The sequence below is a fragment of the Onychostruthus taczanowskii genome, unplaced genomic scaffold (genome assembly GCF_017590055.1).
Source record: "Onychostruthus taczanowskii isolate IOZ18803 unplaced genomic scaffold, ASM1759005v1 scaffold36, whole genome shotgun sequence".
Classification (NCBI taxonomy): Eukaryota; Metazoa; Chordata; class Aves; order Passeriformes; family Passeridae; genus Onychostruthus; species Onychostruthus taczanowskii.
The window spans coordinates 4,993,614-5,007,065 of record NW_024501015.1 but is presented as its reverse complement, the minus strand read 5'-3'; the positions used below and the strand labels follow the sequence as shown (position 1 = coordinate 5,007,065).

General features: G+C 34.5%; 1 protein-coding gene across 1 annotated transcript in view; it reads right to left on the bottom strand.

The window, feature by feature from the left end:
• The window catches only part of KCNH8 (potassium voltage-gated channel subfamily H member 8), a 176,883-nt gene that overhangs the window by 74,842 nt on the left and 88,589 nt on the right, over nt 1-13,452 (bottom strand). Inside the window, exon 5 of the mRNA XM_041411512.1 lies at nt 13,162-13,402. Coding sequence (XP_041267446.1) covers nt 13,162-13,402 — 241 coding nt within the window. The remainder of the gene's footprint in view (nt 1-13,161; nt 13,403-13,452) is intronic.

The window sequence follows — 13,452 nt, the reverse complement described above, 5'->3', positions numbered from 1 at the left end:
GTGATCCATCTTGTATTTCTTAACAACTTTCTGAGCTCTACTTGGGTGTAAACAGTTTCTTCATCTGGGCAATCTTATTTACAGCTTAACTGCTGTGCTAAAGTACTTACCGAGAAATCTGTAAGGGAAAGAAAAGAACTCCTGAGGCAAGAAACTTCTAAGAGCACAATGAAATCTTTAACACAAGTTTAGAAATTACCATTTCTTCTGAGAGACTGTATTATTTCTAGGAATTATATATTCCACAGTTTTTTTGGCATTTCTGTTAAGAAAGTGAAGATTTACTCTTTCATTTTTTTATAATTTTTTTTTTACCACTAATAATATCTTTACTAATGTAAAAATAGAAAATAACAAGGCATTATTTAATATTTTAGAAATTGTTTGTTAATCTTATTGTGCAGTAGTTTTTGCAAACTGATGACAATTGAAAGCACAATTTGAAATTCAACACAAGCATCAATAATGTAAAGCTTTGGAGATTCCAGCTAACTCAAGGACTTCAAAACTAAGGGTTTTCTCTAGTGCTGAGTTTGTTACAAATGCTCTGAGATGAGGTGAGTTTTAATCATTTCCTACAACATGAAGGGCAACAATTATAAGTTTACACCTGTAAACAAGGCTAGAGGGACATTTAATCTCTGAGCTGATTCTTAAATAGTATATAAAGTGACCCCAATTGATTTGGATAATTAGTGGGTTAAAATTTTTCTACAAGAGATATGTTTGTATATCTTTAAGTATGTTTAAAGATATTCACAAAGGTATTCAAAGGTAAAGATATTCACACTATCTTTAAGTATGCTCTAAAAAACTTCAGCCTGTGCAAACTTCATATTTAAAGCTGTGTTTGATTGTTTCAAGCTGGGACAAAGCCTGCAATCTCTCTTCTGCTTTAGCACCTCTCAGCAAACATTATGAACAAAGATTATTGCTAAAGAAAAAAATCTGAATGTATTTTATTGCAATTTTTTAAAATATTAGATAGGAAAGGATCACTTTAACTGGTCTTGTGAGCCATACATGTCACGTGCTCAGGAAAGCAGACCAGAGCATTTAAATAATGTCTCTGGCATGAGAAATATCATTACAAAGTTGCCTAAAACTAAAGGAGGAGGAACAGCAGAAAATATCAAACTGCTTAACTCATTACACCTGTCTTGAAGTACAGCACACATATATCTAAAATACCATATTTTTCTTGATGTAGCAAGGGAAAAAAGAGTGAAAAATCTTCACTAGGAAAAATCTGAGTTCTTATTTTGTTACATAATTCAATTTCAGTTCAAATTAGACAGAAAAAAAGCCAGGATGCAAGCAAATTAAAGCTCAGTATAAAGTCCAGATTATCCTATTGACTTTAAGAAAGGTCCTTAAATAATGTTTAACTACATTTTCCATAAGACTTATACTGTGTTTTACACAGACACACGTTGTGTTAACAAACACCAACTTGTCTTAAGCTAGCCATGATCTCCTCCTTACCCACTCATTTCTGCACACACCACTGTGTGTGAACCTTGAGCAAAGAGTGTCAGCCTTCCAAACACTGAGGGGTTTTTTTGTCTGTTGAACACAAAGGTAAACTTGACCTGAAAGCACCCAACAGGGAGAACCCAAGATCTCCAATTTCAAGACACTTGGAACTTGGAATCATGTCACCCTTGCACACTGTGTAGGAAAATGGGCTTCTGCTCCACACACCATCTGATCACAGTTCCCTGCTGATGCAATTACTTTCTACTTTTTGAGTCCTGTTCCTCAGAATTCCCCTTTCTTTCTACTCTGCAGACTGATCACCTTTCCCTCCTAACCCATACTACACAGACCTGAAGCCCCTTTAGGCACCAAGTCCTTAAGATGTATGCAGAGATAATAAACAGTGAATTTGTGAAACCATGACTGTGATTTTTTCTCCTGGTTGGATCCCACAGCTAATTTAGCTCCATCTGCATGGATTCTCTCAGTCTGTTATTTCCGCTACTGGTGGACACACATCCCTTAAAACAAAAATCTTGTGATAAATATGATATCTCTAAAACTCATGCAAAGATACACTGAAAGATTATAGAAAATGTATTTTTATAAAACAAACCCCAGCTTTTTCAGCCATGAAATGAATTTAAAATTGCAATCTATACACAGTTGCAGTTCATAATTTATTTATATATTTTGCTCCCATTAGGCTCTTACACATTATTCACAGCAGTAAACACCAGAACACAGGGACCATTATTACCCAAATGTCTTCCAAGTTTGTAATTATCATGTCCTTGTAGGTCTGTGATATTTTCATTCCAAATACATGACATATTTCAATAACATTCCAATAACTGGAAAGCTCTAAGCAATTACTTTCCTTATTTAAGTGGCTTTTGCTCACCTATTGGTGACTATTTTCTTTTTCACAAGCTTCCAGTGTGAAATCCACACCCTACCAATGCTCGTTTCCTAAGAAAGGGCAACTTATTTCATAGCTGGGCATAAAAGAGCTGGAAAATCCAAGTAAACTCCTAAGGTTTTGAAACTGGTGACCTTTCTTGGATTAAAGCTCTGTATGACATGCTACATCCTTGAACAAGTTGCCTCTTTCTAGATTGCTGCTATGCAACACATTCCCACACAGACACATTCACACAGTGAATAGTAGGAAAACACCAATTGAAGCTGGTGTTCAACAAAGGGAAAAAAATACATGTTAAAAAAATGGAGATTCTACTTAAGGCATAATGCAGATTGGTCTCCTAAATGATATAAAAGGAAGAAAAGGCACCAACTGATAGTCTTCCAGCTAACCTATTGATCATTAAGATGCTTTTCCCCTGTAAAATTTTAGAAGTACATTATGTGTTTTGTATAATCTCAATTTCTAATCCCTGTTAAAAAAATAGGTATCTGGAGGCCAGCTGAACCACTTTACCCATAAACAGGATTATTTTACTGAAGTATTAAGTTGTTTGTCCTAGAGCCAGTTCTCATAAGCCCTAGAAAAACACTTAATACACCCAAGGATAGCTCAGCTACACTTTGGGGGCATAAAATAAGCAGGATGGCTTCTGCGGTGGTGTTAGAAACAAAAAAGGTTTAATAAAGGCAAAATAACAAACAGAAAAACTCGAGCCAGGTACAGAGGTCTGCCCCTGGTAGAAACACTTCACACAAAAGCCCCTCTTCTCCTTTGTTCTGTTCTTTTCTACTTGATTGATCAGGCGGGACTTTTTGGCTTCTATCCAATTAGGTGTTCTCTGGTGTTTGGTGAAGTCCCTGAGGCCCTATGAGGTAGCTTTCCACCTAACAGTTGAGAGAAGCTTCTGGGCTTCTTTCCTTTTTTGGGGGACAAAGGTTAGTTTTTGCCACTCTGTCATTAGGGGGCGCATTCCTACACTGAAGCAGCTGATTTTCCTGTGACAACATTTTTTTTCTCTCTTTAGGTTTGATTAAAAAATAAATCCTGCTGTGATTAAACATATGATCAAGTTATAGCAGAATAACATTTCAGGATTAGGCAGGTGATTCGATAACTGCCCACAACATAGTCTTAAATTTCAGAAAATGTAATGTAATATACCTTAGTTTAACTGTCTTTTACCGGGAAGTAAATGAGATAAAAAACCCTGTGCCTTTAGGGCAAGTGGCATACATATAAGAAGTGGCGTTTCATTAGACTGCAGTCATTCAAACCTGTATTGAAAACTAGATGATTGAGGTATGTTAAACCCACTGATTTTCAAAGGCAGTTTTGTACATCATCTTCCTCTTCTAAATGGTATGACTGACTCATCTCTAATTTCTTGTATTTTTTTTCACTTTTCTTTAAGTGATTTTACATTGGTTGTCCTTAGCTAGTAATACTTTCCCCGAAGTCCAGGTTCTTTCATGTATCAGATTGTTTTAGCAAATTTTGTTTAATGACACAAGGATATTAGAAGGATGTTAGAATCTGGCAAGAGAACCTTTAAGAAAGTTTCCAGGTAATGTTAGTGCCATATTATTTGAAGAACAATTTATCTGTCCCTATATAAACTCTCATTTTTTTATTCTACTGCTGAGATAAACATTCCTAGTAAATTGCATAGGAACAATTTATTCAAATGGAAGTGTGGTTTTTCAGTTATGCATCTTCCTTCCAGACTTTTATAACCACAATTAGCTTGATGATTTTCTTTCAGAGGTTGACATGATCAGGTGAGGGAGCTGGAATTGCGTTTATGTACGAAAAGAAAGTAATGCTCATCTTATACCATTGTGTAAGAACTTGAGCCACTATGAAATCAAATAAAGCTTACAAGAAAAGAAGAGGCACAGCAAAGGTTAAGTGCCAATAAACTAAGTACTAAAATGTAGAAATTTTATGTAATAAATATATAAAATAAAATACCTATTATATAAATATTATAATCAAAACTATGACTTATTAAGAGCCTATTTCAGCTGGCGGAGGAACAGTATTTGTTTCTTCTTTTTTAGAAAATTATATCAAATGGCAAACAGATATTAAGTAGCAACCAATATAAACTATAGAAAATTTGTAATGAAAACCTAGACCTGCTTGAGAAAGAAAAAGAAATCACTTTTCTGTGCCCATGATGAAGGAAAATTACAGTTTTAGGAAAGAAACACTACTATTTCCTTTGTAAATAGTAAGATAATGATAAATAGTTTCATGTCATTACAAGAGCAGCTAACAATAATCTTGCAGAAAATCCAGACGTATTCCATTCATACTTCTTATCTAATTTTGGAACAAAACAGCAAAGCAAAGGAAGGTTGTGTCATATCAGATGTTAAATTACAATCCAGTGTGCCCAAAATAAGAGTCGGGAGGTAACAACATTTTAAAAACCAAACACTTAACGAGATATCTCTTCTGCAGATTGATGAAAAAAACCTCTACAAATATAAATATATGGTTTACAAGTCATAAGTAAATAGAGTTATGGATTCTTTAAGATTTTTAAAGAAGAGTTAATGTACCTCAGGAAAACATGCTTTATCCAAATACAGTTTCTTTAACACATGGGTTAAATATGACATCTATTTAAGACTCAACTAGATGGTAAAAATATCTAGTTCTTGTCAGAAGCTTTGAGAACGGAAAGGTCATATAAAACTACATATAACTGAAGTCTCAGGTGTATTGTGTTGATGAGAAGGAAGAAATTGGACCAAATGATATACTACTGGAACTTCAAGAAATTAAGTATCAGAAGATATGATGTCTAGATCCTAATGGACTCCATATCTAAGATGGAATATCAAGACCCATCATTGTACTACCAGGATGGTTTTTTGTTAAGTAGGAAAATTTATTCTCTTTCACTGCTTAAACAGAAAAAAAAATCATCTAATTGAGGAGCATTATAATTCAAGAAAATTGTAGAAAATTATTAGAATTAGCCCTTAAGCAACTGTACATTTAAAAATGCAAAATATGTCTACCAAGTATACCTCTCCCTCCTATTTTCCTTTGGGTACAACCCCAAATATAATTTTCTCCTGGTTACTAGCACTTCAGAATATTGTGCAAACAAGGCCATTTATTTTGTGTGGGCAGTCACAGAATCTGGAAAACACATTTAAGAGCCACATTACACCTCCATTGAAAGAAGCTCTTTTTTAGAAGCCTTGTGGCTTTAGCTGGATGACTAAAGTTCAGATGAACAGCAGGAACATGGTTAAAACTAGAAATTCTCAAAATCTTTACAACAATTCACATGGTATTATGTAACATGATGGACTTCTGAATGAGAGGTTTCTGCTAGCATGGAGTAATTATAATTCAGAGTTTTTGCTGTTAAAGTCATGATTGAATACACTGAGCTGTTTTACCAGGCAAACTTCTCAAGTGAGAAGAGTTTATTTACCATTTGACACGAAGTTGCTTATCACTGCATGATACAGGAGGAGTGGCACGGTCCCTGTTCTAAGGCGGTGCTATGATGTATGTTCTAAGCCTTGATTCATTCAAGTTTGTCAAGTAAACAACATTTTCAATTATATTAATGGCAGAAAATCTGGTTTTGGGTGTGGTCGGTCATAGTAGAACTGACTCCCAAAATTCATCTGCAACTGACGTTCTGATTTGCTCTTCCTTACTATTTGTCCTTACAGTGCAAAGTAATGTGATATTGAAGTTACATCCAAGTGGAAATACTGTTTTTCTTGGGTAAATTACTCATTAGTAGATATAAAGAAAGAAATCTGAAGGCATCTTCTAAGTGGGTATTTTTATAACAAAAGTCACTCCCTCCAGAAGAGTCAATGATAATGCACTAACAAGGTATATTCTAACAAGCACGATACTTTGGCTGCTGTAGACATGAATGACCAGCACCCCAATGTCAAGAGAGGGGGCTTATTTCTTTTACCTGCTTCTTTAGTTTTTAACCTTTGGGGTTTGGCCTTTTTAGTTGCTTTCTTTGATTATGAGGGTGCCTAATTGTGAACAGTTAATCTCAGTCCCATAGTAGCTGACACACCAGAGAAGCATCAAATATCATGACCATTATAATAACACACTAAACTGGAAAGACTTTTTTATTATAAACTATGCTGTATCTTTTGAAAACAGACTCAATCCCTGAACATATTGAACAGGTAAAATATGTTTTATTGACTTTTCTACAAAGAAAGACTTTGGAGTCTAGAAAGAAAAGCAAAGAACTTGAAATATTTCTGAAAAATGAACTGTTATCTCTGCTTTGAAACGCAGGTAGGCGTGACTGCAGAAGTGTGAAAAATTCTACATGGGCAATTTTCTTAATAGAACCTGCAGAAATATAGCAGAAAGAAGTAATTCCAAAGAATGGAGAAACATCAATAATATGATGTAACTTTTCACTAAATTCAGCCTGTGTAAGGAAGATATAAGGGTTGGGTATTTCATGAACAGATTTTACTTCACACAAACGTTGCAACAAACAAAGCAAAGATCAAATCAGTAAAATATTCAGTGGGCAGTTGCATAACTGCTTAATTCATTTCCAATTTTTGGCAAGTTTCAAGGGAAAACCTGAAATATTTTTCTCAGAACTTACCCCATGCAGTTTGCAGTAATTCATATAGATAATAGCCATAAATCATACCCAAAAAAGGGAAAAAAAGACCACATGCTAATTCACAAAAAGTGGGGTAAGCTATTAAGCATCAAATAATTTCCATGGAAATTACTAGATCAGATTACCTAGAAAAGATTTAATGACTTTAATCTTATCGAAAAATACAATATTGTATTATCAATAGGATAGCAAATGAAAAATACAACTTTTGTCTGATTGTAGCCCTAATAAAAAGGAGTTAGTAGAGGCAATGCAAATAAAATTTTCAGGGTGCCTCCATCACCAAAACACTTATCTACATCTACCTGAAGATACAGAAATACTTCCACGGAATAATCACTTGTGGCTTAGACTTTTCTCCTTCAGGTTGAGGCTGATGTTTTTGTGCTTAGAAACAGCATCTTGTGTGCAGACAAGCATCTCTTCTCCTTACGAGTATCCAAGGAGGGTTATTGGAAAGATTTTAGCATTATAGTGGTCTTGCCCACCTGAGTTTGATGTTTTGAGGGAGAATTTTTAAGAAACTTATTACTGTTTTTTAGCATAAATATTTTGCATTGTTTTTTCACATTACTAGGCAATCCATAGAACATGGACATTTTCTTATGACCTTCTCTTTCAAATATTAGGTGTATCAACAATGTGACTCTATCTGTTTACTTGCTCTGTGCATATGCATTCACAGATGAGACCATTTGTTGCTTAGAAATAAATTTCTAGAGATAATTTCAAACCTCTCCCTTGGTCCTTTCCTATTACTACCTGAAACCACACCTTCAAAATTTCAAGACACTACCATTTCCTTTCAAAAAGGAGATGTTTTCTTAGATGTGTCCCCCAGACAAAGAAATTGTTTTAAATGGCCCTCTGTGCACTTGCAAAGATAGGAAATGATAATCGTTATAATAATTAATAAGATGAAAGAAAAAAGAAAACAAGCTTTCCATTTTAAAGCAATCTAATAAAATTTATAGCATTTAATACTTTCTCATCTTATTCCAACAAATTTCATTCAACATATCTTATTTTCAGTATAATATGTATACTTGAATTACTGTGTAAGTCATGAATGATTATATTAATTTCTACAAGGTTTATACCATAGTTTTAAGTCTCTACATATTAAATGTGTGAGATTCAAGGACTTCATATGATTTAAAACAGTTTTTGAAAGATTTTGAGTCATTTACATTTGTGATAGATGGTAATGGCCACGCAAGTCCCCTTAGTCTATAGTGTCATACCACACAAATCAGAGCTTTAGTGCTGTTAAACATACCGCTTCAAAAGCATAAATTGCTGGTAAACACTTTGTTAAATAATATTTAGTGGGACAGAGAGAAATATACATACAAATAGAGGATATCTTAGTGTAAATCAAGATCAAATTTTTCTCTTGAAAGTGTAAACCATAGATCAAGTCTTGAGATGTCAGTGTGTATGGGAAGAGTGGAGGAAGGGATGGGTATAGATTTTCCCCCCCACAGGTGCCAAAGTAGTATACTGCAGGAAATCACTTAAAATAACTCTCCAGTCTGTTCAAAAGAAGTATAATTTTATAGCCATAATTAGTATCCAGTGTTTGTCTTCCACTAAAAACTAAATGATCCACAAAGAGAAAATGGAGCTCTTTTCTCTATAGTTGTTCCTGGCCATCTTGGATACGAAATACTCAAACCCTTTTTGATCTTATTCAACAAATAATACATTACCATTACCCAGAAAGCCTGTGCATATTTTCACAGAACCATTGCGCTGAACTTAACTCCTTTTGAAAACCTTCTATTCAAATAGCCCTGTGAGTAGACAATAACGTACTGATAATTTTTCAGATATTATTGTTTTCTTCAATCAAGACGTTCAATACATTTTTAAGAAAACAAAACAGATAAAGAAAGGCAATATCTGAGAACTGGAATGAAACTGTTGCAGAAATAACATTGCACTGGACAGTAAAATTAAGTAATTGGGAGGTTATTACTAATTAAATTGAATGAACTTGCTGAGAGGTTCTGCTTTTTTTTTTTTTTTTTTTCTCCAGAAGACAGAAAAATTTAAAAATATTATTGAAAAGTAACCAAGATCCTTTATGCTTCTTAGAAATATTGACATTCAGACTCCCAGACATACATATCCAGAATGAAGGACCCAGCTAATGTCTATGCAAATACAGGAGCATAAACTTTGAAGCAAATAGTGCAATAAAGCAGTAATAGCCCTCACCTGATAAAACACTTCTTAAGCTATTTTTAATGAGTTTTTAAAATACATTAAGGGTAACAAGCTTTTTTTTCTGCACCTCTTTATGGTTTTTGAATACATAGGACAATATAAAAATTCTAAAACTAAACAAATTCTACTCTATTTTGGTAAGAGGAAGCAAAATATTTATTTACAGGAGGATGTTAGAGAAGGTTTGCACACATAACAAAGGGAAACAGATAATGGAAGTACACTGAAATACAGCATCACACAAGATATCACAGGAAATATCGAGTGAAAAATTTAGTTTCATATGAGAAGACCTAATTATGTTCTCCCTTCATGCTCTTCCTGGAAGATGTCACAAAACGTGCTGTTATTATTGTTTATCTCCTGTCTGAGTTTTAGAGAACTTTAAAGGCTAAAACAGTTACACCTCTAGCTAGATGCTTTTCTCATAAATAATTTAATTCATATCAATGCTCTTACTTGTAAGCACCTCAAGTCAGAAGAACACTTTCATATGTATTTTTATCATGCTTAAGCATAGGTTGACACACATCACAGAATCACAGATTAAGCTGAGTTGGAAGGGACCCCCCAGGATCACCAGTTCCTGTTCCAGTCCAGTTCCTGGCCATCCACAGAACCATCCCCAGGAGTCACACCATATGCATGAGAATATAGTCAGTCTTGGATAACACAGCTAAAAACAAAGACCTTTTCAAGTCCAAATGAGTGTTTATACCAGCCATGTTCATAAAAGGGATATTGCTGCATGTTCTCAGAAATATGAATAAAATCAAAATAGATAGTCTCTATTTCTTCAATCCATGACTATTTTGTGATACCTCAATCTGTGACTACAAAACTGTAATACAGCTGAAGATCCTATATCACACAGATCTCCCCACTGCATTTGTGAGGCAGCAGCATCATAAGGAGAATTTCTCTCAACATTTCTCATTGACTTTTCTCAGAGCACACAAATCATCTATCAAAGATGTGCTTGTCAGAACCACGATGCAACAAATGCCTGGAAACTTATGCTTAAATTTAAGTATGTTGTCAATCTTACCACTTTCAATATAGTTATACATGTTCTGAGACACATTAATTCAGCATTTTAACAGAAAAGCGACCCTTGAGAGATGATCATAAACACGCTGTTTCTTTAAATTCACTGCAGGGATTTAAATGCAGCATGACAATGTCCTGAAAATACTCCATAAACCTTTCCTCAGAGCTGGAGACTTAAATCAGATAATAACTCTAGAAAAAGAAAATTATTCTGGCTAAAACTGAGCTGTTATTCAAACTCTGGGGGAGGAATATTGGTATCCTAGAGTACAGTGTTTGTGGCTACCAGTAACATGATTAGTCAAAGTCTCTTCTAGTGCTCCATGCACATTTCTTTGAATGCATTTAGTTACAGCCATAGTGTGATTTCCTGGGCTAAAAATCTAACTAGAAAATATGAAGTAAAATTTACAGAAAGTCTTCTTTACTTTATTTTTCTTACTCAGCCATTCTGTTGATCATAAGTGTGTCTTTGCTTTTGACTGACTGATATAAAGACTCCATATTTCCAGCAAAACATATAACCAGAAAAATAACACTGAGCAGTTCACCATCTTTCATGCCTCGAATGAATACTACATCAGATAAATCATTTAGATAAAGGTTATACTCTGTTGTGCTTATATTCAAATAAACACATTTATAACACAAACTAGTTATTTACACCACTATCAAAATATTGTAACTTTGATTCTACTCTTTTTATAAAGTCAGCCAGGTACATCAATGGGTTTATTTGATTTAGTATTCTTAATGTAACGTTAATTTATGACAGATTAGAGTCCCAACCTCACTCTTTTTACACTAGACATGGGATGATCCCTGATGATCTGCATTGCAGAATGCAAGTTTCTTACTGCAGTGCTTGAGAATCTTTGAATGTGAATTGTTCGCATTAATGTGAAAGAGTCCACCAAGATCTAATAGTGAGCATAAAATGGACATTTAAACCTTAAGTCTAATGACAAAACAAAGACCAAAGGAAGAAACAAATATTTATTCATGATAACATTTGAGTCTTCCATCAGCCATATCACCTGTCAGTCTTACTGTCTACAGTAAAGCTGACAGAGAGAAGGAATAACTTTTCAAAAATTTTATAAGAAAATCTTCTGAGTTATCTATAAGTGTTTTAATTTTATTTCTAGAGAAGATTGTAATGTTGCTTTTAATGTTTGAGCCAAGCTGTATTCTTTCACAAAAACATAAGAAAGATTAAAGTGGAAAGAAGCTTCAAATCTGAAAATGATTTTATTGGTTTTTTGGTCTCTTTCTGTCTTAGGTTGCAAATGCAAGATGTGGCCAGAAGTATGTATTCTATTGCCGTGTGTTAGAACACAGTGCAGCAGGTTTTTTAAACCTCTTCTACAATCCATCCTCCCTCCGGGGAGATTTCTTCTGTTAATGAGCCATTGAGTCACTGCATGATGATGAAATTACATCGTCCCATTGTGAGATACTCTGCCCATGGAGAGGAGCCAAGCATTCCTACCTGGGTATAATCTGAGATTTGGAACATCAGAGCAGCCTTTTCCACAGGATTCCCAGAGGAAGACCAGCCCATCTACACCATCACTGGACCTTCAGAGGATCCCTTCTACAGGATCACTGCTTCGACAGAACCACACCTGTCACTGCAGGAGCACTGCAGCCACCATTTAATGGGACTGCTGCCAACACCCTGACCAACAGTGTCAGGTCATATTCTAACTCTGTCAGTGTTGTTTTGTATTACTGCGTTTTTATTTTTCCTTTTATTTTTCCTAATAAAGAACTGTTATTCCTGCTCTCATATCTTTACCTGAGAGCTCCTTAAATTCAAAATTATAAATCGGAGGGAAGGGGTTTACATTTTCCATTTCAAGAGAGACTCCTGCCTTCCTTGGCAGACACCTGTCTTTTCAAACCACAACACTTTCTCTCTCAGAACCCATCTGAACCCTTTCATGTTCAAGAAAGACATATCCTACTTGGCTTATTTCTTAGAAATGATAGCTTCTCCACCTGCAAGTAGCAACAGATCTGAGCTCTAGTTTGTCAGTGTGACAGCACTGAGTGGTATTATAACAATAAAATATTGTAGAAAAATCTGTCTGACTCTATTCAGGGATTCTTTTAAATCTTCAGAACTAAACTGAAAAAAGATACTACCAAAAAAAAAAAAAAAAAAAAAAAAAAAAAAAAAGAAATTTCTTTTGTACAAGCCATTATTACATATGACCTTGTCTCCTTTTTGATTCTTAGAAGATATGAGAATCTTTTAATAATCACAGAAATAAAAAGTTTTATGGATCACAGAAATAAAAAGTTTAGAGAATGGATCAGATGACAGACTCAAACTCCTCAAATTCTATCCCAGCTATCAATATAGCATATTGATATCGTATATGTGTGTTATTGCAGTATGAGTTTAAATCTGACATTGATATTTGAAAAAATCTATTTAGCTTGTGGTCCGTGGCTCTTCTAAGTGTGAAATAAAAACATTACCCCATAGATTGAGAACAAAGTTGTAGCAATTCTAGGGCACATCCCTATACTGGGAAGGTTTGAGGCATTCCCAGGGTGAAACAATGGGTTTCAATCCTCCTTGAAATTGAAAGTGTCTTTAGAGTAACAGCAGAACTACCCCAATAAATTTAAAGTTAAAAAAAAAAAGGGCGATCTAAAGTTCAGATAAATTATCAAGCCATACAACTAAAATTAATTTTCTTTAAAGTCATGAAAGGGAAGATTATTTCCTTTTCTAAAATATTATTCATTCTGTGAAAGTCCTAAATGTCAGAAAAGTGATCCCAAACAACCCCCAAACAAGTCTTACCGATGATGAAGAGAATTTCCACTGCAATGTCACTGACAGTTGTGCTTCGAGTTGTAGACAGCTCATCATGGCCAATAAAGGAAACATTGTAAGGTACAGTCACAGCAACATAAAACGTTGCCAGTAAAATAAGCCAGTCCCAGCCAGCTTTAAAAGTGCTAAAATGCAGCAATATGAATTTGGATTTTTTTGCATCTGAAACTTTGTATTCTGGAAATGCTGGTTTATCTACAAAAACATTCTGAAAAAGAGAGAAAAAATTAAACAAGACAAAACAATTATTTGATTACA